Source organism: Acipenser ruthenus, chromosome 14 (genome assembly GCF_902713425.1).
Source record: "Acipenser ruthenus chromosome 14, fAciRut3.2 maternal haplotype, whole genome shotgun sequence".
In the NCBI taxonomy this organism is placed as follows: domain Eukaryota; kingdom Metazoa; phylum Chordata; class Actinopteri; order Acipenseriformes; family Acipenseridae; genus Acipenser; species Acipenser ruthenus.
Window position 1 is genome coordinate 23,541,243 of NC_081202.1, and position 23,968 is coordinate 23,565,210.

Consider the following 23,968-nt stretch of genomic DNA (forward strand, 5'->3'; position numbering starts at 1 on the left):
CTAAGTCAGCTGTCCAAAGATAATGATTGGTGAATGAATGTTATGTACTTCTAACTAAAGATCATTACAAATGTAAAATAAGAAGCATTTAAATGGGCTATTGTAGAGTTATCGACTTGCAGAGTGTGTGTACAGTAAGAAAGAATGATGATTGTATTGTGCTTTCCCTTGTTTGTATGACAATACTGTACCTGTTTACTCTAATTTATAATGTTTATAAGACCTAGAAAAGCTTAAAGGTGCAAATGGCAGTTATGTTTCTAAATGGATAATGGATGAGCTGTAACATATTTTATGTGTGATACTTTAAAACTGCTGGCAATGGGACCCATTAACTGAAATGAACCTGTAACCACCTATAGTGTATTCCAGTCTGCTGACCACTGTACTTTTATACAGTTAGTATAATGTAAATCTTGAATGTACTCTGCAGACCACAAAAACATATTACGTTTAACAGAAGCCGTGCTTTAGGTCAAATTCAATAACCTCTATAAAGTAGTCACTTGTCTTGGATCTTGGACAATATATTTAAATGACACTGTGAATATTGCACAATAAGGTGGAGTCATTTTTGTGGCAGTTAATAATGCTTCAATCAATAGTCTTTGTGCTGATTTCTATTCACACGTGATTTGAAACCTGTTTTATATTTTTATTCACATCAGGAAACTGCAGCAGACCAGTCATCTGTCAGCGCAGTGCCGTTAAAGAGGTTTGTGTCTCTTCCACTGCATTCCAAAATATTGCTGTGATCTGGTTTTATTTTGTCTTCATTCTAATAGAGTGTATCTTGCTGTTTTTCAGTGACAACCATGAGAAGGCTCCAGTGCAGGATCCCGCTCCAATTGCTCCAGGGAGACCCGAGATGACAGGTGGGAGGGAATTTTAAGGTCATGCAGATTGTACGAGACCTGCTGTGAGGTGGTAATGATAGAGGAGTGTATCAATTCAAATTCTTGTGTTTTTGGTTTAGGTAGAGAGTCACAGGAGGAGACCGGTCAAGGGGAGAGAAGTCCTAAGACAACAACTGGGAAACCCAAAGAAGGAAATGAAAGTGTTTCTCTGAATAAAAGCCTGTCGGGTATTTCATTTTTGTTCATTCATTCTACTCAATTTTGTTTTCTGTTCTACCTTTTTGTGTGTGTTGCATATGTAGTGTTTTACATTTAGTATTCTTTATATTTGGTGAAAGAACTTGAATGATTTTTTAAAGTAATAAGATTTCATATTAGGTTTTACAGCTGTTGCTTGTTGAGGCACTGACACTTCTCAGATGCTGCCTGAAACTTTTTATTGCTTTTAAATTCTCGTTTGTGTGAATTTTGCATTTTTATTATTGCTTTTGCACCACTCAGTCGCAATCTTGACAAGCAGCATCTTTGTATTCTGCCATGAATAGCTTGCATATAATTAAGTCTAGAAGCAGTGTTGGTATTCTACATCAACCTGATGCTCTGATGTTTTTTGGGAGACATACTTTCTAATGTTCCTGTCACTATCTTTAAAAAATAATTAAATACATCTGACTACAATTGCATATTGTAATAGTAACTTATTGTAGTGCAGTACATGGTTTTTAAAGTAGATGTCACAAAACACTTTTCACTTCCCGGAGTGAAACATTTATCTTTGATAGTGAAATCTAACTTTCAAATGGTTTGGTTTGTAAATTGTGAATGCATGTAACTAACTATCAAATTCTGTCTATTTGAATCTAGTTTTTTATATACTTGGGGACAACATATGTTCCAAAACCTCAAGGAAGTATAATGGATGTGGAGATTTGTTGACAATCTTGCTAGCACAAGTTTCAGTTTCTGTATTCTGAAACCTAATTCACAGATTACAATTTTTTTTATATGCAATTAGATAAAAAGTAACAGGGGAGGCGGATGCTAAATAACCAGTTCTGGTCACATGGTTAGGTTTAGAATTTGCATGAAGGATGTTGAACAATCTTCAATTTTTTTTTTATTTTACTTATGCAGTACTTACAAAGCTTATGATGGGACTTTTTGTTTCAGTAACAGAGTGAATGTTGTGCGTGTAAATGTGTATGGATTCGATCATGCTACTTCTGTGCCTTCTTTGGAGGGGTACTTTACAATTCCTCTTGTAAGTTCAGTACAATTAGCTAGTTCCTTAAGCTTGTTGGCATGCTAATATGGGGAAGTGACTCTGGGAGGTGGGTCAGGAGAGGATTGTGATCTAATATCATGTTTTGCTAAATCTGTATGAATATATAGCCACATGTGGGGTGATCATATCCTTGTTAATGTATTTATTTCTAGTGGATCCGTCTCCAAATGATGGAAGTCTGAGTGCTAATGAGCCAAAGAATGAAACGTTAACACCCAGAAGTAAATTTAAAATGAACCTGGTAAAGACTTTCTTTCAAACCTTTTTTTCTTTTTTTTTTTTTGCAATTACTGTAGTTTTGGTCCTTTGCAGCATTAAAGAAGTGTGTCTATGCATATTTTTAGGGGCAATGTTGCATTATACCACATGGTATTTCTTGCAAGTACAAAGCTTGATTACCAAAGTTTAGACTGATGGCTTAGGGACTTGTATGCACACCCCACACAACTAACTGCCTGAGAAGTGTAGTAAATATATTTCAGGAGGGTAAAAGTCATCATCTGCTCTGTCTCCACAATCTCTGATAGACAGGGTACCACCAGTCGGAAACATAGAAACTTCAATTTAAATGCAATAGTACTGTATGTATTTGCAGTTCCCTTTTAATTCACAGAAGTCACATGTCAATGATTTAAATGTATTTTAGGAACTTTCCAAAGGTATGGAGGCTATTGACGAACACAAAGGACAGGAACCACCGAGCAATTCCACAACTGACACTGTAAAAGGTACAGGGCATGAAAAAATGTATAGTGTGTGTGTGTGTGTGTGTGTGTGTGTGTGTGTGTGTTTTTTTTTTTTTTCTTTTGTTTTTTTTTTCTTTTTTTTGTTTTAATTTGCATTAACATACTCTGTAAGAACTCTAAAGTAGCCATATTGGTGCATAAACCCAGTACCTTGCTAGTGAAACCGCACTTCCTGGAGATTTACAGATAGTACATATTTGTACATATATTTATAAAATCAATGCAGGCACAGCATAGTGGGTGGTTAAGGCATTCCAGTCTTTAAAATAACTGTCAGAAGCCTCTAGAAATCTTAACAGCATTAAGAGGAGGTTTTTTATTCTGCCCCCCTCCCCCCTCACCCCCCCCCCCTTATAGCTAATGCGGACAATGAAAACGAGGAAGCCAAAAAAATCAGTACTCCAAAAAAAGAAGACAAAAACATGTACGTATATATACTTGGAAACCTAGTTTTAATAAAGAAATTCCTCTCAATTTTTCACATTATAATAATTCTAAACGTTATGAATGAATGCAATGAGATTGTTAAATAGGTAATAACTTAATAGATTGAAGTTTTTTTTTTTTTTCTTGAACACTTTTCTAGTTTGTCTCCCAATGATAAGGAAATTGAGGTGAGTTTTGCTAAAATGAATTAATTTTATTCTAAACCCTTCACTGATTTTTCTATGTCTGTTCCTACACTGTGTAAATACATGCTGGTTTAACACCACCTTGAAGCCAAATTAAATGTTCATCAACCCAGAGGTTATTTTGGAGCCCCTTACTGGGCAGGATTAGTATTTCAAGCACAATTATATCACATGGCTTCGAGGCTGTTAAACAGGATATAAAACTGTAGCCGCCTTCCTGTGGTCCTCCTGAGAATTGTTTGTTTGTTTGTTTGTTTGTTGATTGGTGATATTTGCAATACAATTTGGTTGTCTTAACAGGCTGAATTTCAACGTTTGTCATTGGGCTTCAAATGTGACGCATTTACTTTGGATAAACGACTGCGGCTGGAAGAGCGATCCAGGGACCTGGCTGAAGGGAATTTAAAGAAAGAGCTCAACAATTGTAACATGCTGTTGGAGGTGATCCCTGTAGGATTTTTAACATCTTTTGAGTTTTCAGTTTTGCAAGTAAATGTCTTAAACGGTAGGCCCAGAACTGATGTTGAATGTGCCCTCAGCAGTGTTTATTGAAGTTCGTGGTTGAATCATGATTTGATCCTTAACCCATCAAACTTTAAAATGCCTTTTATTAAATTCCAAAAGTTCTAATAACTTCAACTGTTTGTATTGAGTTCGTCAGTAATGCTCTGTATTTTTCATCTCCCGCCTCAGTAAACCCCATCAGCTACTACTATACTATTTTGCTGCTATGTCTGCAATTCAGTGCTTAAGAAATTCCTGTTAGGACTTGAAGTTTTAGATACAGTAACAAAACCGTTTGGAATATCTGAGTCCTTTAAACAGGTCAGAGGGGATCATTGATATTGTGAAGAAACTCTCTGATGTGCTTTCTTAAAGGCAATACCTGTTGTGTGTTCTACTTGCCAGACTCTGATCCCGCTGTGTGCAGGTGATAACCAGTCACTGGAGGTTGTCCAAAGGCTGCAGAAGAATTTGGACATCCTCAACCAGTCCATGACCAGAGTCTCAACAAGGGCTGAATTGGTTGGAGCGATTCACCAGGTGATACGACTTGTTTGTGGGTGAGGGGAGGGGGAGAGACATTCTTCAAGGGTGGTGGTTTATTTGAACTTTGAATGGGATGAAGCCCACGTAAGACTAAATTATGTGCAGTAAAGGTAGTTTCCAGTCGTAATCAACAGCGTGGTGGCAGGTAAAATGAGTTAAAGTGAAAAAAGTCTGGAAAACTAAACTGTAGATAGAAAAACTTTACAATGGCTTATGTTCAGTTTTCATTTCATTTTTCGGTGCTTTTATTTTTAACTATTTGAGTTATATGTAATGTTACATGATATAGTTTATTTATTTATTTTTTTCAGGGCTTTCACATTTTAGATACTGTGTGAAATTATTGTTTTCGGATACTTTCACTCAAGAGTACTTGCACACTTCAATTGTACCTTAATCCTTATGGTCACCGGCATATTCTGGAGTTTCTGTGTACTTAGGCTTTTTTTTTTTTTACATTTTGCCACAATTTGCAATTCCTGTTTGAAATTCTATGAGTGTGCAAATATTCCCTATGGAACTATGTAGAAGCCCTAATAAGGGACTTGCAAGAAAGTTGTTATGCTAATGAGTGGTCAGAAAATGTTGCTTTTATTAATCCTAAAAATTCAAACCACCACAATACCTACATCTAAAAGTAATTTAAATGCTATAAAACTGCACATTTCTATTTATTTTTGCTTTCAGGAGAGCAGTGTCTGTAAAGCTGTAGAAGTCATGATCCAACATGTGGAGAATCTGAAACGGCTGTACACCAAGGAGCATACAGAGCTAGAGGAACTAAAAGTGTCTTCGTTGCAGAATGAAAGATCTTTTGGGTTTAACTTAGACAAAGGTAGGAAACTATAAGTTTAAGCCTCCTTGGTTAGCATGACTTTCCCCAGTTTCGGATCAAAACCAGCGACAGATGGGTCTTTGTGAGGCCTCTCCTGTGCTGGCCGCTGTGGCTTGTGCCCACCTGCTAATGAAAAAAAATAATTTTACTTAAATAATACCCTGCCAAAGTCAGGATGTGTCAGGGAGGGGGGAAACAAAACAAAACATTGGGTGCTTCTCATTGTTTATTTACATTGGGGATTGTCTGTGGGTCGAGGGAGGGCAGGTTTGGGGTGGGCTTATCCCCTCCAAGCCCTAGTCAAACTCCACCCATGCTTCTAAATTTCAATTTGACACGAGATTTCAGAATATGGGTGGGTGTTTTTGTATTACGTACTTCTGCTTTTTTTTTTTTTTTTCTTAGATGATTTGAGAAATAAGAGGTCTCCAGGTTCCCAATACTATAAGGTAGGTTAAATTGCTTTATTCTATTTTAATACAGCCCAGAAATGTGTTAATGTGTGTTTATAAAGCATGATCTGAGCTTCATACAAAAATACCAATTTGTTAATCTGGTCTTTGCTCTCTCGTGGTGGAAAATGTCATATTAGATGGGTTTCATATATAACTTTATTAAATATTATATGTCAGCAGTTCAGTTTGATTTAATAAATAAAGGGAGCTCAATATATAATTAAACCGTTTTTCCATCACACAGCCTTCCTCCCAACGACGGGTGAGCATTGCAGCCATACCGAGAAATAATGGAGGTCCTGTTCATTTTGACCTGGTAAGCAATTTCTTACTACTTGTAAAGACCTTTTAATATTGATAGTCACATTGTGTGACAAGGTACTGTAGCGCACACTGAAGTGCTGTAAACACTATCAGTGGGTCATTTTGTTTGTTCTAATGTACTGTTATGCGCATAATAGCAAAGATATGTCATTTACTTAATTGATTTTCAAACAGTTTTTTATTCATTTTCTTAAGATGTAAAATGTTTTAATCTTTTTATTTATCTTTGCAAATTTTGTTTGTCTTTAAGCAAAAGTTGCATGCAAATGCAGAAACTGAAGCTAATGACAAATTGTCAAGGAGATCTAGCACCTGGTATGTATCATTTGTGTGTGTGTGTCTGTCTGGATGTTGGATCCTGATTTGTATATGCCAGTAAATATCTAAACAAACTACATACCCAGGCAGAACATTTGTGGATCCAATTCTAGGTACAATATTAATTTCTATTTTGAAGTTAACACTTTTTTTGTAGATAAGGAAGTAATCACGCTGATGTATTTTGGTATTAAAATTATGTTTCAGGACGTTGTTGGGAGTGAAGCCAAATCCTCGTCCTGCATTACAACGGTTCATTAGCTCTTGCACATGGGCAGAATCTGATGAACCCTCGTTAATGAAAGGGTGAGAATTACTTTTACCCATACTAATCTTCTATTTCTCACATTCATAAATATTGTAAGAAAAATCATGAGGCCAGCTGTTAATAAATGGTCAATTCATGAATGAATGGATTAACTATACTACCCTTTAAACACCTCTAAGCAGTCATTTAAGATTTGAAATACTCCATGTTCAGTAGGACTAAAGAAATGTTTAGTACTACTGTACATTGTTATTGTACTTCATAAGAATGTGTTCATTTTGTGATAAAAGTAACATACTTTTGCAATTAAACCACAAATGTTTGTTGAATAACACAATTTTTGTAGGCATGAACATGAAACAGAATCCCCTCCAACAGAGGAAAAGAAAGAGGAAATTCAGGAACGAAAGCCAAGCCTCTCAGAAAAGAGAAATATAATATCAGCAGTTTCAATTACTTCCACAATGTTAGTTTAAGACATTTTGTTTTATTTAGCAATTCTGCTTTAAGCCCAACTAAACTCTTGCTTCGCCGTGCAACCTACAACATGCAGAAAGAGCAATTGCATCTTCAAACAACTGCTTTGCTTTTTTGGGGGTAACAGGAGGCAATTTTTCTGCTGTGGGAGCTTTAACCCTTTCAGTCCTGAATTACTTTTGTCGAGCTGAAGAATGGGCTCCTTTTTATTGAGTATACATGAGAACAGGACAATTTTGTATTTATATATTTTTTTATACACTACCTCAGACTGGGATGTAGGAGTCCTGTGAGGTTCCAACTTGATTTCCGACAGCATATGTTAACATGTGGCACTAAGATGAGACGGGACCATGAGGTCCCGCCAGGACTGAAAGGGTTAATCAGTAATGCAGATCTCATAAACCCATTACTGGAAGGTTTAGCTTTCCTGAGCCTTTACTCTGGACAAACAATTATGGTGGTTTTGCAGTTTTGGCTTTTTTTTTTCCCTGCTTTTAAAAGTATTTTACCAGTATACTGTGTGTGTTAAATTTGATATATTGAATAACTTTTATTTCCACAGCTATAACAAGATATCTTCATACATTGCTGATTTCCAAAGCTCTCTTTCTAAGACCAACAAAAGACTGTGGATTTCACTTATTATGGTTATACTTTTTGCTGCTGTCATTGGCCTGATCGCTGGCTTTGCCTTCCAACCGTCTGCGGAGGCGGCTCCTGTGGGGACTGGGGACTCTTGGATGTCGATACAGCAGCTTCTGTGGCCTTATACTGGACTTAGGCACAATGGCCAGCCTCCTGTATAACAGTTCTTTTATAGTGTGATGTTTTTTAGTAGTTCACTTAGTATTTAAACAACTGAGAACCATGATATTCCTATTTTATGTAATATACTTAGTTAAAAATGAGTTGTGTGGCAGTAGTTTCTTGGAACACTAAGTACACCCTTAATGTTGCTGTTTGGTTTACAGCACTGTGAATCTAAAATGAGAATTGAAATGGCATTAATTTTACACCATACAAGAGGGATTTGGTTAAAAAAAAAAAAAAAAGCTGTTTTAACAGATGTTGACTGAAGTCTCATTTTGTTACTGATGTTTCTCTAAAGAAAAGGGTGGGATATTTACCCTTTGGGTATCTGTACCAGAAGAAGCTGCCTTTTTTAATGAACATTTTTAATAACTCATCAACATCCTGTTTTTTTTTTTTTGGTTTTTTTTCTTGCAGTGTAATATCATGGGATATTTTTAAATGTTTTGATGTAAACAACATTAACTTTACTTTTGTCTAGTGGAGCATTCAATTGTGTTCTTTAAGTTGCAGGTGGGACACACTTTTTTTGTTATGTAAATGATTTGTTTAGAAATTTGCAATTTCAGAGACTGAATGTTAAAAGAAATTGCAACTTATTTTTTTTCAGAAAAAGATGTGCACAATAAAGTAATTCTATAATAAAGTATGATAAATCACTAGTAAGATAGAACTTTGGTCGCAATCAAAAGCTTTTGCACACAGTCAATAAAAAGAGAGTGAGATTGATTAATCTTGTTCAACGCTGCATCACTGATTCCATCTTTCAGCATGTGGTAAAACGTGGAATGAAACTCGCTGTTTTCTGCCAGATCAGTGGAGAATTCCTCGCTGTACTCTGTGATCTGTAGCCGCAGTGCCCTGTTAGCACTTAGCAAATACAAAGCCCAGTCTTCATCTGCCACATTGTCTGTGTTAAGGTGTTCACTTACCTGGAAATTAAGTAAAACATGGTTATTCAATATATGGGGCTTTGTTTTCAAAGTGTCTCCTCCATTCTTGAATGAATTCAAATTTTTTTAAAACCGAGAACAATTCATATTTATGTTATCACATGAGCAACAAACAACTTGAGGGTGCTTTTATATGACCTAGTTTGAGTTTTGTAATATTTATAAGTGTTTCTCTCCATCAAAAAAATAGGAGTTAATTAAAGACTGGTGTAAAAGCTTTGAGAATATGGCCCATAATGTCTTAAATGTTACCGATTTTGTTAAATTAGACAATTCCACAGTAGCTTACATTCTTCCCAGATAATGGCCCATGGTTTCATGTTCAAGGATACATTTATCATGATTTTGTGTACAAAGGTCCCAACATTGCCTATGGGTAGATCTAAATGCACCATGTGTGCTCCAGGTGTTTATAGCCAGAGAATTCTGGGGTTCCTCTGCCAATACTGTCATAGCTTTGTTTTCAAACACTGATGTACTTTAGCTTTCTGAAAATACATTTCAGCAAGTAGGTCAACCGCATCCCGTTAACCCAGCTTCCACCTTTGTATTACTTTAGCAGTTGCAAATTCCCTGTTCCTGTCTCTAATGCTTGGAACTTGGGAGTATCTGGAGGCTTTGGTGTCTTTAAAAAAACAAATAAATAAATAAATTTTATATATAATATATATATATATATATAAATATATATAAATAATATTATTGCTCTGTGGTGAAAGTCCCCAACCCCACAGAAAGTGTAAAGTGGCTTTAAAACATCAGTCCATGTGTTTCATTTTGACCATTTGGAATGAGTGTTGAAATCTGTTTTGTGGGAAGTGCTTAGTAGTTCTAATTAATTAAAGTTATGGGATTGTGCAATAATCACCCAAAAAACTGGTAGCTGTTGGTTTTAATAACATACCTGTATAACAATGTGTTCTGTGCCACACACTGCGTTCCATTTGCTCCAAGAAAAAGCATATGCAGATGAAGCCAGGGCCATCTGTTCATAAATAGCTTGTTCTGCTTGCGGATTCTAACATGAAAAGAATACACATAATAACTGGGTGTGAAAATAATATTCTACAACAGTTACAAAATTAAAAACAAACAAAAAAATTATATATATATATATATATATATATATATATATATATATATATAAATTGTATAGTACAGTATATTGTAATGTGTAGTGCTTTGGTCCTACAATTTTAGGCTAACTAGTTTTCTAAAATTTTTTTTTTTTTTTTTTTTCCACACTAAATATATATTTTTTGTTGTTGTTTTTAATTGTAATATCGCCAACAACCAAAATGTTCTGGGGGGATCTGTGCATAAAAAGCAATAGAAAGTCTGTACTTGCCTGTAGGCAACTATTTTGGAATTAGGTACAGAGTGGATTTTTCTCTATGATATGGTCTAACATTTTCAGGTTTCTTTAAACTGGCAACGGGGTAAGAAAATCCCTTCAAGAATTTCCTTTGGGGGAATAAAACGGCAGGTGTGCCTGTGAATAAAGTACTGCTAAGCAACACTGTACCTTTTATTTTTCTTTCCATACCTTAGAATTGAAGCTTACAAATCGTTCTGAATCTTCCTCCACAAAGATGTTTACTCCAGCACTTCTCATTGCCCTTATGAGTGCAGCGGGGGTCATCCAATTTCCTCTGATGTGGGAAAGGTTGTCTTTGTTGGAATGTAACAAGTTCAACATGCACTGACCATCCTGTTTTTAAAAAATCATATTATTAGGTCTGCCCTGATGTCAATGTGTGTTGAACTTCTCTGGACAGTTGATGGCTATACCCCAAACGATAAGCCACAGCTGGATTTTATAGAGCATTTTACAGCTTCAGGGATTCCATGCGGATTGCATTGCCCACTTATTTTTAGGGGGTAATCCAGGGATAATAAAGGATACTCTCTCAAACCCACATGTGGCTTATTCAGATGGGGTATAGATTGATCAAATCCATTTGAGAAAGAGGGGGAGGGGGGTAAATACAAGGGCCAATTTAGGTCTACTCCCAGTTTGTTCCAGATACACGCTCATAACCTAATCAGAAAAGCCACAAAGGTATGTTCAACATACAGTAATTAGCTTTAGTATGGCAGGCCATTTTGTGATGAGGAAATAGTTGTTGTCAAGTAGTTATTGATTTAATATTCCATTGAGTAAATTATAATTTGTATGTACAACATCGGAACACACGCAAGGCAATACTATGAAAACCAAACAATAGTTATAGTATTGGAATGACAGGATCTAATAAAATATTTTTTACAGCTAAATCAAAAGCACCATTTGTTTTTTGCAATTAAATTGCACTTGCCTTAATTATTATTTCTACTTCTTGAATTGCAGCAGTAACTGTTAGAATGGCATTATTTAAACCCAGTGGTCTCAGCTCCCAAGACTGAAAGGGCATGTTCACGTGGGACTCCTGCAGGAGTGTGAAAGTGTAAAAAGTATCCATCTTGAAGGAAATGCGTTTGGCTTCTTTATCATATTTCACATCACTAATGCAGTCTGTTTTCCATTGTTTGCCTGCAAAAATATATATTTAAAGAGAAACATTTTAACAATAGAATCTAAATAATAGCCATTTCAAAACAATTTCAATTTAAATAACATGATGCCCCCCACCAAGTAATCTGTTTGAGCCCTAGCTAAAAAGCAAAAAGTAAATAGAGACCACATTTCCTATCAGTGGGTAAATCAAAAACCTGTAATGATAATAAAAACAAAAACAGCTGATTCCACTTTAGCCTCTGACATATAAATAAAGGTGTGTTTGTTAATATAAAAAGAATACCTTCTGCGTCCCATCTAGCAACCTGAGGGTCCTCCAAAAACATGACTGTGTCAGGAAGACTGATTGTGACACCTACTGGTGGAAAAGTAAAACTGCTGCTATCAGTTTCCTTCTCATCCAATTTCCCAGAACCAGAATTACTTGATTTGATTGTTTCCATGGGGTATGGAAAAGTCTGTAGTCCTGTATCCAACAGCTAGGAAGAAAAACGTAACTGCTTCAAAAGTGTGAAAGGTCAATGTGTATACCAAAAATAATGTAATTTTGGCTTACATGTTTAAATCAACATACAGTATTATTGTAACTGTAGGTGGTGCTAAAATAACTGTACTGAAAACTAAAGTACCTACAGATAACATTTTAGCCACACAGCTGCCAGACTGAGAACCAGAATCTGAGGTAGTTTCATTTAAATTTAAGAAGAGATTATCAGGATAAGGGTACAACACATTATAATGATGGTGTACCATAATCTACCAGTATACTAACTTGTAACAGCAAAGTGAAAAAAAGCAAGTGTAAATTATATATATATATATATATATATATATATATATATATATATATATATATATATATATATATATTTCCCTTGTGGACAACCCCTAAGGTGGATGTGGACTTCTGAAGTGTTTTGTTTTTTTATTTTTTTTTACAGGGGGGGTTTGTTGAGGGACTTGGTATCCCAAAACGGCCACCTATGCAGAATGGTTGTTTCACTAGTGTGTGTAGCCTGGTGGCTTTCTGCATCTTTTCCCAAAACAATTATAGTGTTTAGCAGCCAGGGGGACTACTAAAAATGGATGTGGGGGAGACTTGACCCAGCACCCTATCACATGACTCAGGTCACTTGTTGTTTTCATTGAAGACAAGATGCAGCAAATGTCCCTGTTGGAACATTTTATTTAGATATAAATGAATTTTTGGTCTTAGAATACAACTCACAGAATGGGTTAAACATTAAGTCAGATTCTGGTTAAATTCCTAGTTAGACAGTAAGTTGATAAAAATCTTTCTGGTCACTTTGTCCTTGCTAGGACAAGGCTGACCTCCAAGACACTTTGAAATAGGTGTTGGACTCTCCTTTGATGTCCAGTTCTAATAACAAAGGCATTTGCCATTTAGGGTGGATCATTGTTTTTGTGTTAGATGTACCAACATATTGTTAAACATCTTAACAAACTAGACATAAAACAGGTTTTCTTTGGAAATTACAGTTGATTTTATGAGGGTTATAAAAACTAGCTACTTCAAGAAAAACTGGATTGAACCAGATGCTTTGAAGCTAGGGTTAGTACAAATGGACAATTAACCAAGTGATAAGAGATTTGTGTCTTTGTCTGATTGGTTTAAAGAAAAATCATGATGTCACTGAAAGACTGCATTTAAACTGAAAATCCTGAAATGTTCTTTGTATTGCTCTGATCCGTGCTTGGATAGAGGATACCTGCAAACTGCTGTCACCATGTAACCTTCAAGATGTCTGGTTGTAACTTTGCAACTCAAAACTTTTATCTTGAATAAACTATACTTCTCTGGACTCGAAAAGAAGCAGCCCGTGACTTCTTTCCTTTCTTCTTTTATTACTTATCTCAGCAGTCCCTGTTCAAAATCTATAAAAAAAAAAAGTTTAAAACTAGCCGTCCAATTATGATTTATGTCAATAGTTAATGTTTTATGGCTTATATAATTTTGTATATGTATTTTTGTTGTTTGATTTTGTTTAAAGGTGAAAATAATTATTTTATATCTGATCTAATGAAAGACAAAGCTTACAACGGGTGTTCGCACACACAAGATCATGAATGAGGCCATGCAAAGGCTAAAGTGGATGGCCTTTGGTGACTGGCTTGCAAAGGAAGATGCAACTGTTACTGAAGAGGAGCGAGCTGAGATTTTAGAGCATGCAACAAGATGTATTCAACTTCTTGTTGACATTGCTAAAGTGTGTGATGAGAATGAAACAGACATGCAAGATGAAATCAGAAAGTTCATCCAGGTTTTCCATCCAATACAAGTTGTCATGGACAAGTTTACAGAGCATGGGTGTCAGTGCTCTGAAACGTTTGTTCTGTGGGACAACTATGTGACAGACTTATCGCAGTTGCAGCTAGACCACATTGCAGCAAAGCGGCATGATAAACACAAATAGAGCTTGAAATGTTTGCTGAAATGATCCCACTTGACTTCATGTGTGGTCACCGGAACTATGCCAGGTGGGATACGATCAATGTCATTGAGGGGAAACTCCTAGAAAAGAACCAGCCTGAGATTTACCAAGAACTCTGTGATGGAAACTGGTCTGTTCATCACACAACAAGACCTTTCAGTGGCATCTAGCATGTTGGGAATCGAGCAGTCAATCATTAAAGACTGTGGTAAATATCGCCACTTGTGTATCAAAGAGGCACTTCAGAAGTATTACCAGACTGCCCACCTAAGGGAGAATGCACATCATTTGTCAAGTCTGTGTGGGATGCAAAGTGCACTAACAGGAATCCACAAGGAAGCTTGGTCATGAAGGATAAGCAAAAATGAAGATGATGTGGAAAGAGTTGTCAAGACTGTGAGTATGAGGATAGTCAATCCATTTGAGATTGAAGCTGGTTTATCTTCAGAAATCATGCAGCCTTTAATCAACATCGCTACATCCACAGTAGCACCACCAGACGTGGCAAACAATCTTGGTGGAATTCATGAACAGGAACAGAAGAGGCTTGCAGACTTCATTAAGAAGAGAATCTCTACCAGTGAAGTGGACTTCTTTGCCCCGATACAAAGGCCAAAGCTGAACACGTTTGACAGTCTCAACAAGACAATTTCTTCCAAACAGAAGCAAAAAACAGAAACATTGAGAGACAAATATTCAGCAAACTGACAGTGATAGCACAAGCTAGAGATGTTGATGTCCATGAACTCAAGCATGAGCTTTCCCGTTCCTTTGTCATTGTTCAATTTGGATGGATCTTTCTACAAAACAATCAAAAGTGCAACCATATTTTGGTTAGAACAAGACCATAGTTTGCCAGAAATACCAAACACAACAGATCCAAGTCTACTAGTAGTCGACTTCATGATGATCATCCACATGGTTTCCACTGATGGAAGTGATTATGGTACATTTCGAAATCTTTCTGAGAAACTTCTAGGAATGATTCTTTCTCAAAACTTTGCAGTGGTTGGTGACAACTATTCTCATGACCAGACAATCAAAAGTGGAGAAAGCCAGATGTGGCAGACTCCAAATGCAGGAAATGAGGAAGTCTTCAAGAGCTACTCACCTGTCCATACAGCGACAGAAAATGCTTTCTAATCCTGCTAACAAGGCTAACATGGCAAATTTTTTGATGAAGATGGAAGAAAGTTGCTCTTGGCAGGGGGCTTCACAGACACACAAAAGGCAGTTATGGTGGAACATGGGCAGTTTAGCAGAGTAGAAGAGGTCCAGTCAGACCACGAAGAGGCTGACTCAAGAATGTTTCTACACATCAGCCTTGCACTTAAAACACTGAATGTAAAACGTGTTGTGTTGTGGAGCATTGATCGGATGTTGCTGCCATGTGCCCAAGATCTTTCTGCTAGATATTCAAGAGCTCTTCTTCAGGACTGGAGTTGCACAAAAGAAGCGCTACATCCCAATGCACACTGTTGCTCAAGATCTTGGACACGACATTTCCCTTGTGTTGCCCTCAATCCATGCCTTGAGTGGCTGTGACTCTCAAGTGCATTCAGTGGGATAGGAAAAAGAAAGTGAATGAAAACCCTGACTGCAAATTGTGACCTACTGGATGGGCTCAAGCAACTTGGTCAGTATTCTGTATCCATCACTGATGAAGCCATGGCATCATCTCTACAACTCACATCACTGGTATATGCCAAAAGAAAATGCTCATCACTGGACATGCTAAGATACAAGCTTTTCTCAAAGAAAAGTGCTACCAGTGAAAAGCTGCCACCTACAACGGATGCATTCTCAGAGTATGTAAAGAGAGTAATCTATCAAAGTTTAATATGGTTGCATGCTACAGAGCAGTTTTTGAATCTCCCATCACCTGTTGCCAATGGATGGAAAGTTGATGATGGTGGAGAGCTCCTGCAGCAGTGCAGATGTAGAAAAGAGGGAATGGTGTGCTCTGATGCTTGCTCTAATGAAGAATGCACCAACAGACTTGTTGAAGCCTTGTCTGACTGAGAGCAATGATGAGTCTTAACTATCCCTCATTTCTCATAGTCTTGTGATTGAAGGCTAATTAATGCTTTGAGACACATACTGTATTCTATTCACATGACAAGCCAAGACTGCTAAGAAATACATAATAATAAATAAATAATATTAAAATCATCCAATTATCATGTTTATGATACTGATTTTAGATGCTGAGAAGAATCAGGTTTCAGTCAACCCAGACATCCTCTTGAAGTTTAATTTCTGCAAGTAAATTGATTTATTGTCATCCTGTGGTACAGTAGATTAGATTATCTTGAAATATCCCATCTTCATAGACAGACATTTTTTATGTCAGAGTCCCTCAACAAACCCCTCTGTAGAAAAAAAAACTGCACTACTTCAGAAGTCCACATCCACCCTAGGGGTTGCCCACAAGTGTCACAGAAAAGTATGGTACCATCAGAAATTTTCTAGCTTTATGGGTGAACCTTTTGAAAATGTTTGGTCCTAGCTGCTAGACTAATAAATATTAAATAATATAATTATTAAATCTGGGGAAAAAAAACACCTGTTAAAATATAAAGTTAGGGTGGGGGCAGGGTGGGGTGGGGTGTGCAACAAAATGTATGCTAAGAAAAGGGGGTGGCATATAAAAAGTTTGCGCACCACTGACCTACATTATAACACAAGAACTAGTGTTACAATTACTAAATGCCTTCCAATCAAAATAGAATGTTTTACCAGAAAAATGATGAGATATTTACCTGCACAATTGTCCATCCCTTTATATTCTGAGGTTGAGGTGGAAGCTTAAACACATCAAAGTAATAGATTCCACCCAAAGGTGTGAACTGACGCAGGTCAACTGTATCTTCCTGAAGAAAATCTTCTTGATCCTGCGCTGGTGCAGGTAGTGACGCTTCCTGAACTGCACACAACCAATCTTTTAAAGGTGTTTAAAATTAGTGTTAAAAGTTAGTGAATAACTTAAATAGCAACTTGGTAATGGAGGCAGTGTGGTCCAGTGGTTAAAGAAAAAGGCTTATAACCAGGAGGTCCCCAGTTCAAATCCCACCTCAGCAACTGACTCATTGTGTGACCCTGAGCAAGTCACTTAACCTCCTTGTGCTCTGTCTTTCAGGTGAGACGTAATTGTAAGTGACTCTGCAGCTGATGCATAGTTCGCACACCCTAGTCTCTGTAAGTTACCTTGGATAAAGGCGTCTGCTAAATAAACAAATAATAATAATAATAATAATATCATTAACTTCATTTATATTGTATTATTGTTGCTTAGATTCACTTTATATCAGATTTACCTTCTTCTGTTTCAGTCATCACATCCTGAAGACTTTTATGAAAAGTTTTAAACCTCCCCTCAATAAAGTATTGAGAGTAATGTCTTAACCAAGTACATCAGGTACACCATTCACATGTCCCACATCACTGCCTTTAGTGGATGTGAGAAATACATTGGTAAGAATGTTGGAGAGGGGATGGTTAATGATTACACTGTGGTGGGCCAGATGTACTTGAAGGTTAAACTTCACCAGGGCGTGATGACTATAACACAGATTACACAAAGTGAATCTAAACAGCAACAAGAATACATTAGTTGGGGGGTCCTGAGTGGCGCAGCCAGTAAAGGCGCTCCGCGTGGAGTGCAGGATGCGCTTTATAGCCTGGAGATCGCAGGTTCAAATCCAGGCTATGTCATTTGCCGACCATGACCGGGGCAAATCCGGGGTTCCCAGGGGGGCGGCGCACAATTGGCCGAGCGCCGCCCGGGTAGGGAGGGCTTAGGTCAGCAGGGCAATCCATGGTTCACCGCGCACCAGTGACCCCTGTGACTGATAGGGCACCTGCGGGTCTGCAGTGGAGCCATTCAGATCTGTGTTGTCCTCCGGCACTATAGGTCTGATGGCTTTGCTGTGGATCCGCAATGCAAAAAATGACGGCTTGGCAGGAACACGTTTCGGAGGACACGTGTTTCAGCCTCAGTTTCCTGAGACGCCGGGGGGTGGCAGCGGTGAACCGAGATTAATAATAACACAATTGGCGATAAAACTGGAGTAAATAAAAAAAAAAAGAATACATTAGTTAACATAATGCGTTTATGTCAAATCCATACCATTTTTCTCTTTAATAATCTCCCAGTAATGTGAAAGATTTATTCACTTACCTTCAGTATTCACTTCAATGAGGCTATCTGTCTTATTTTCTCCTTCTTCTTTGTTTTTCTCTGCCAAACTTCTAGTTTCATCTTTAGTTGAAACTAAGCTCATAGCACTCTGCTGCTTATAAATGATAGAACATTTCCACATATGAACAGAGGATGAGTTACTTTCAGAAACTGCAGTTCAGATTACTTTTAAACTTGCTATAATTTATTATATAGTCTTACATTACAGAACAACTTACAAATATTTACAAGTAAATTCTAATCATCTTTAGTGGCAATGTTAATACTCCTCGGATTGTTAAATTAATGCAGGGGGGGTGCTCTTTTACTCACAGTATTTGCACAGAGAAACAGAAGACTCTTTTACTCAACTGTGCTAATTTTTAAACTGCATAACAAAGATGTATTTAAGAGCTGAACTTGCAATAATGGTTTGAAGTCATCTGACCTATCACGATTCGCATCTCCATCCATAAAGTGAGAGATTAAAAGAACCTTTATTTCTCACCTTTCTGTCTTCAGATTTAAGAGATTGGATTTCGTCTTCAATAAGCGGTACACTTTGTGTGTCTTCCTTCGGTTCTCCTTCGAGTAGCTCCACCTCACCCTCTTTACTTTCATCCTTACTCTCGCCTGCTAATGATGCTGGGTGGCTCTGGGTTACACACTTCTTTACCCTTGTGTAAAATGTGTTGCTCAGGTGGGACAGGTGGTCGTATTGAGTATGCAGAATCCGCACAGCAATGTCACTCAAAGCCAGCTGTTTGGGCAGCTCGAATGAAAGTCCAGTGTCACTAAATTCATAGCCTTTGAACCTGTTAAATTAGATACATTTCAAATTTGATTAGAAACAAACAACACCTCATGAGATTTGGAAATACTTAACTGTAAATAGGCTTTGGAAAAGGTACCTTGGATTCTTGTTCAAGTTTGCCCATATACATAGAGTTAAGTTCTTGTTCTTTATCATGGTCTGCATGTTCCCAGTCTCTGTGTCAGCAAGAAGGTTAGAACTCTAACAAAATAAGTATAAATACCAGTTCAAATACAGTATGGAGTTCCTCCTGAATTGCAATGGAACATTTTTAAAAATAGACCATATTTTCAATCATCCAGTGAAATTACTAATGTCCTTTTGTGTCATTTTATTATTATTTTTTTAAAAAGAAAGGTGGTACTATTTCTATTGAATAGTAGAAACATTAGAATTCAATATTACTTTGTAACCTTTTTTATATTACAGTTCAATAAGAAAGGCAATTTGACTTTTCAAAGACATGCATGTGAGCAAGTCAAGATCATTACCTTTAGTATTTCTTCAGTGGCGTTATTCAGTTTACAGTGAGTGAGATTCTGTAAATTGAGAATCGTTTCTTTGTACTCCATCACATCTTTTTCATTCAGCTCAAAAGCTGGTGTCTCAGCCAACAACTGGTCCAATTCATCTATAAGCTAAGAGCAGCATATTATAGTTATAAAAATTGTATTTTTAATCCTGATTTTAATTATAAATAATTTAAATAATACATTTTAAAATGTGTGCGTACAGCTATTTAGTTAAGAAAATCAGATGAGCTATAGCACTTACACTTATTGCTAATGTAGACTTCAACCATACAGAGTTAATGTCTACACATTTGTTGTCCCTCCACAGATTCATAAAGGTATTTATCTCATGTGGCACTGATGGATCAGGACTGCCATCACACTGCATGTAACGATCCCACTAGAAAAATAATATTTGTGATTAAAACCAAATAACTGCTCTACTGCTGATTTTAACAGGTTTTTAAAGCAACATTTCTGAACCATTATTTAAAAAAAAAAGAAATATCACATTATATTTGCACAGTAGCTTTGCAGTTTTTTTCCCCACATGCATTTACTGCTCTTTACTATAGTCAACCTCAGTGAGACTACTGATTTGTAATTGTTCAAATTGCATAATTTAATGATATAAAAGATACATGGATAGTTACCTTAGCCTTTGCTCTGAGGTCTCCATACCATTTATTTGCAGCTTGACTGTTTTCTTGTAGTAAAAGGCGGAGTTCAGTTAGTTCATCCTCTCTGCGATCTCTGTCCTGTAAAATAAGTGAATTTATTACAGAGAGGAAACCTGTATTGACATCCCTCACCATTAAAGCACATGCAACAGGAAATGTGACAGGAAAGGTCTGGTGTGGTTTGCTATTATATCATAAAGAATATATCAATAGAACATATTCTGGCAAACCTGAAACATCCTAAAATAAAAAGTCCTGATAACATATTACAAAATTGTTGGAGGGCTTTGCTCCATTAGCTAAATAACTTAAATATATTTAATATATACAAATATGTTTGTATGTTTTTTAAATCATAACGATTACCCAAAAGAATGTAGATAACTATTGTAACATTTTGGTTTGCACTGAATAGTATATTATATAATTAGATGATGTATAATATTAAAAAGAAGAGACCTTTGACTCAAGTCTTTCACGTTCTTCCTGCACCTTCCGTTCTCTCTCTAGCCTCTCAGCTTCCTCCTTTTCAGCTATAAGTCGTGCCTCTTCTGTAAAAGAAAATCAAAAACAAATTTTGTTTTAATTTACTGCACTGAAATGGTTTGGTAATATCCCCAAATAATTGTTCTAAGAATGCCATAAGCTGGTTACAGGAGACCAGTAATTTCACATATTCTGGACTATTATTGTTAAATCTTTATTTGTTCATATAAAAGTGTGTCCACATGCTAGGGTATCTACTTGGTGCAGCACCCATTAAGCTTTTATCTGTTCATAACAGACTGCCAGAAAGTATAGGCTGAAAACTCAGTATGGAACATATGGGAATATGTTGAAATACATTTTGCAAAATATGTATGTTAACAACCAGGATCCCAGATATATGTGTCTGTTCCATTGTGTATGCTGAAAGTTGTGTTTCTGAACTTGTGCTGTATTATGAAAACAGATATTTTACCTTCTTCTCTGACCTTTCTCTCCTCTTCTTCCCTTTGTAACCTCTCACGCTCAGCTTTGCTGAGCTTCCCTTTATTCTTTCCAGACTTCAAATAGATAAATGCACAGATCTTATTATTGTATTTCTAATTTAAATAAAACACATTTAACATTACAGTTTTTTGCAGAATATGGAGTAAAACAGTGGATATGTAAGAATATTATGCCAATTAAAAAAACAAGCATATCAGATTTTTATTTTGACATGTAATATGTTTTGAGGTTAATCCATTTTTACCTAATAAACTATTAAGCTTATTAATTTTGTTTACAAATCTACTGTAACTAGATACCGTAGTGTTCTCATTCTGCATGCATACCTTTCCTTTCTTTGGTGGCTAACGGCAGTCAAGGATGAAAAAGACAAAGAGAAAAGTTAGAGATATAAATAAAGGCATGCTTGATTACCACTAACAAAGGAAACACCGAAAAGAAGATACAGAAGTTGTGTGTGTGTGTGTGTTGAACAAAGCACTCCCTTGATTAGAGAATCCACAATGTCTTATACAGCTGGCAATATCATTTGCTACATTAAAATTAACTACATGAAAAACTCGAATGGGTACTAAATTAAAGAAAATGTACTGAAATACTTAGAACCTTAAAAATTAATTGTGTTAAAATATATAAAAAAAGGTGTATTCCTTTTGAAATGAGGTTTGTTTTAAAACTCATTAGAATAAGCATGAATTTGTAATATCTAATGGACTCTCCCATTGCTATTTTCCTTATATCAATTCTTGAATTTACGTTTAGCGTTGAAAGAGGAGCGGATATATATATATATATATATATATATATATATATATATATATATATATATATATATATATATATATATATAGATAGATAGATAGATAGATAGATAGATAGATAGATAGATAGATAGATAGATAGATAGATAGACAGACAAACAAACAATAAATCTTTCACATACCCCGTGTTCCTATAAAATATATTTTTAAACTTCAATTTTACAAACTAGCCTTACTCACCATCCTTGCAGCTAGATTCCACGCAGTGTTTACAAGCTTCGATCCGTCACTATAGAAACGCTAGCGCGTGCGTGCCCGCACTGAGATAACAGTGTCGCATGGCAAGGCGAGAGCGCGACAGTCAGGTTTGATTTGCGGCTTTGTTTACCAGAAATTAAGGGACGAAGGGCAAGGTTTTCAGAAGGTACTGGTAAAGTATTTACAGATATACATTTAAACCCAGATTACACAAACAACGGGTTTGATTAAAAAATGTACAGGGTTTATTTATACATTTTAGAATTTTAAGTTAAAAAAAATGCTTTAAGTCTTGTAAACTCCTGATAAATGGCCAATAATACTTTATTGACAGTATGCTTACATTATTGTGATTTCAGCATTTACAGTAATGTGGAATACACGGAAATGTAATTTGCTAGTCTTAAATTATGGCCAGGTGCTATTTCAGCAGGTACACTTACTGTAAGCAACTCAAATACAAAAACAAATGGTTCAAATTAAATCATGTTGATGTTTGTTGAAGTGACGGGTATATCACTAATAGCAATTTGTTACTAGATTTAGTTTAAGAATGTTGGGAAACAAAAAAGTTTCAGATTTTTTTTGTGCATCATTTCAGTGCTTGATGATTTGACGGTTGACAATGGCCAATCCCTTAAGAAGTGAAGTCGTAAGACTTTATAAAAATGTAAGTGCTCTGCTCTTCCTATGAAAAAATGACAACTTACATACGATTAAATTTGAAATTAATATACAAAATGTACTGCCACATATGTTTGTGCTGTAAACTTTGTGCCAAAAGTAACAGTAGGAATTGATGTATAAATAACAGGACATCTTGCAGAAAAACAGTAACAGATCAAGTTAAAAAGTGAACTTACAATGAGAAATAACTGAGAATCAGCTGTAAATATTAACAATCCATGTTAATTTGAGAATTAAATTGTGCTTAGCCCTATGGTATCCACTCACAGGAAGCTGATAAGGGGAAGGCTTTTATCATCAATACAATCTGTCATGTCAGCTGAAATATTGAGATAATCTCTAGCTTAACTTCCTAGGTTCACCATTTAAACTAAAAACGGCTGAAGAAAAACATGTTTAAATTCAGAAAAACACTGGAATAAATGTATAGGTTTAATATATATTGACATGATTTGAATCCAATTCTTTTTTTTTCTCTCCAGTATTTTTTATTTTTTTGTAAGCTTTTTGTTAGTTTTGCACGTCTGTTAAAATACTGTTTGTCTTTCTCATTTAAGTTGCTATACCTTGGGAGAGAATACCCTAAAGGAGCTGACTACTTCAAAGATCGTCTCAAGATGGCTTTCTTGAAAAACAAGGGTGTCACAGACCCTGAAAAGATCAAAGAACTAATAGGGCGTGGAGAGTATGTTATAAAGGAATTGGAAGCTTTGTATTACCTTCGAAAGTACAGAGCCATGAAGCAGCGGTATTATGAGGAAGGGAAAAAGGAATGACTTGCCTTAATTGACATGCATTTTCAAGTTGAGAAAAACTCTTTTATAAACTGCATTCATTTTAATTTAGGATGCCAAACTAATAAGTAAGAACCACTGTACTTCGTTTTTAATGGCATTGTTGCAAACAGGTAAACCTTGTGTAGTGTTACGGTGTAATCTTCCTATTATTTCTGTCCAATTACCACATACAAAACAGTGTTTTATTTTTATTTACTCGACAGGGAGGTGCACTGCATGAAATATTTGCAACACACCACTAACATCCTTGACATCCGTTGTGAGTTACAGAAGTTATAACCGATATGGTTTGCAACCAGACA

General features: G+C 36.2%; 3 protein-coding genes across 8 annotated transcripts in view; 2 read left to right on the plus strand and 1 right to left on the minus strand.

Moving 5' to 3' along the window:
• The window catches only part of lrmp (lymphoid-restricted membrane protein), a 25,466-nt gene extending 16,677 nt beyond the window's left edge, over positions 1-8,789 (plus strand). For 2 of the 3 annotated variants that reach the window (XM_058986154.1, XM_034033592.3), the window contains exons 25-40: positions 669-715; positions 808-875; positions 977-1,084; positions 2,295-2,383; positions 2,789-2,870; positions 3,246-3,312; positions 3,475-3,502; positions 3,821-3,961; positions 4,430-4,564; positions 5,258-5,405; positions 5,811-5,854; positions 6,105-6,176; positions 6,435-6,499; positions 6,710-6,808; positions 7,117-7,236; positions 7,813-8,789. In XM_058986154.1, coding sequence (XP_058842137.1) covers positions 669-715; positions 808-875; positions 977-1,084; positions 2,295-2,383; positions 2,789-2,870; positions 3,246-3,312; positions 3,475-3,502; positions 3,821-3,961; positions 4,430-4,564; positions 5,258-5,405; positions 5,811-5,854; positions 6,105-6,176; positions 6,435-6,499; positions 6,710-6,808; positions 7,117-7,236; positions 7,813-8,056 — 1,557 coding nt within the window. In that variant the 3' untranslated portion in view covers positions 8,057-8,789. The remainder of the gene's footprint in view (positions 1-668; positions 716-807; positions 876-976; positions 1,085-2,294; positions 2,384-2,788; positions 2,871-3,245; positions 3,313-3,474; positions 3,503-3,820; positions 3,962-4,429; positions 4,565-5,257; positions 5,406-5,810; positions 5,855-6,104; positions 6,177-6,434; positions 6,500-6,709; positions 6,809-7,116; positions 7,237-7,812) is intronic. The other variant, XM_058986156.1, reaches the window with a different exon arrangement.
• Positions 5,404-22,215, minus strand: dnai7 (dynein axonemal intermediate chain 7). 3 transcript variants are annotated; one of them, XM_058986158.1, is made up of 16 exons: positions 22,165-22,215; positions 21,490-21,507; positions 21,132-21,216; positions 20,630-20,721; positions 20,144-20,248; positions 19,753-19,890; positions 19,470-19,616; positions 19,076-19,179; positions 18,673-18,979; positions 18,165-18,276; positions 16,747-16,925; positions 11,815-12,010; positions 11,332-11,546; positions 10,560-10,724; positions 9,918-10,031; positions 5,404-5,531 (listed from the first exon to the last, which is right to left on the minus strand). In XM_058986158.1, the coding sequence occupies exons 1-16, from the start codon at positions 22,165-22,167 to the stop codon at positions 5,436-5,438; spliced, it is 2,076 nt and encodes a 691-aa protein (XP_058842141.1). In that variant the 5' UTR covers positions 22,168-22,215; the 3' UTR covers positions 5,404-5,435. The 3 variants fall into 3 exon arrangements, with proteins under 3 accessions (XP_058842141.1, XP_033888032.3, XP_058842140.1); XM_034032141.3 differs by lacking the exon at positions 5,404-5,531 and adding an exon at positions 8,289-8,992; XM_058986157.1 differs by lacking the exons at positions 5,404-5,531; positions 21,490-21,507 and adding an exon at positions 8,289-8,992 and having other exon boundaries at positions 22,165-22,206.
• A 44-nt stretch (positions 22,216-22,259) lies between these two features.
• On the plus strand, positions 22,260-23,804 carry LOC117419341 (electron transfer flavoprotein regulatory factor 1-like). Of its 2 annotated transcripts, none has more exons than XM_034032001.3 (3): positions 22,260-22,348; positions 22,784-22,852; positions 23,427-23,804. In XM_034032001.3, the coding sequence occupies exons 2-3, from the start codon at positions 22,808-22,810 to the stop codon at positions 23,643-23,645; spliced, it is 264 nt and encodes an 87-aa protein (XP_033887892.1). In that variant the 5' UTR covers positions 22,260-22,348; positions 22,784-22,807; the 3' UTR covers positions 23,646-23,804. The 2 variants fall into 2 exon arrangements, with proteins under 2 accessions (XP_033887892.1, XP_033887893.1); XM_034032002.3 differs by having other exon boundaries at positions 22,267-22,354.
• Positions 23,805-23,968: the final 164 nt, after the last annotated feature.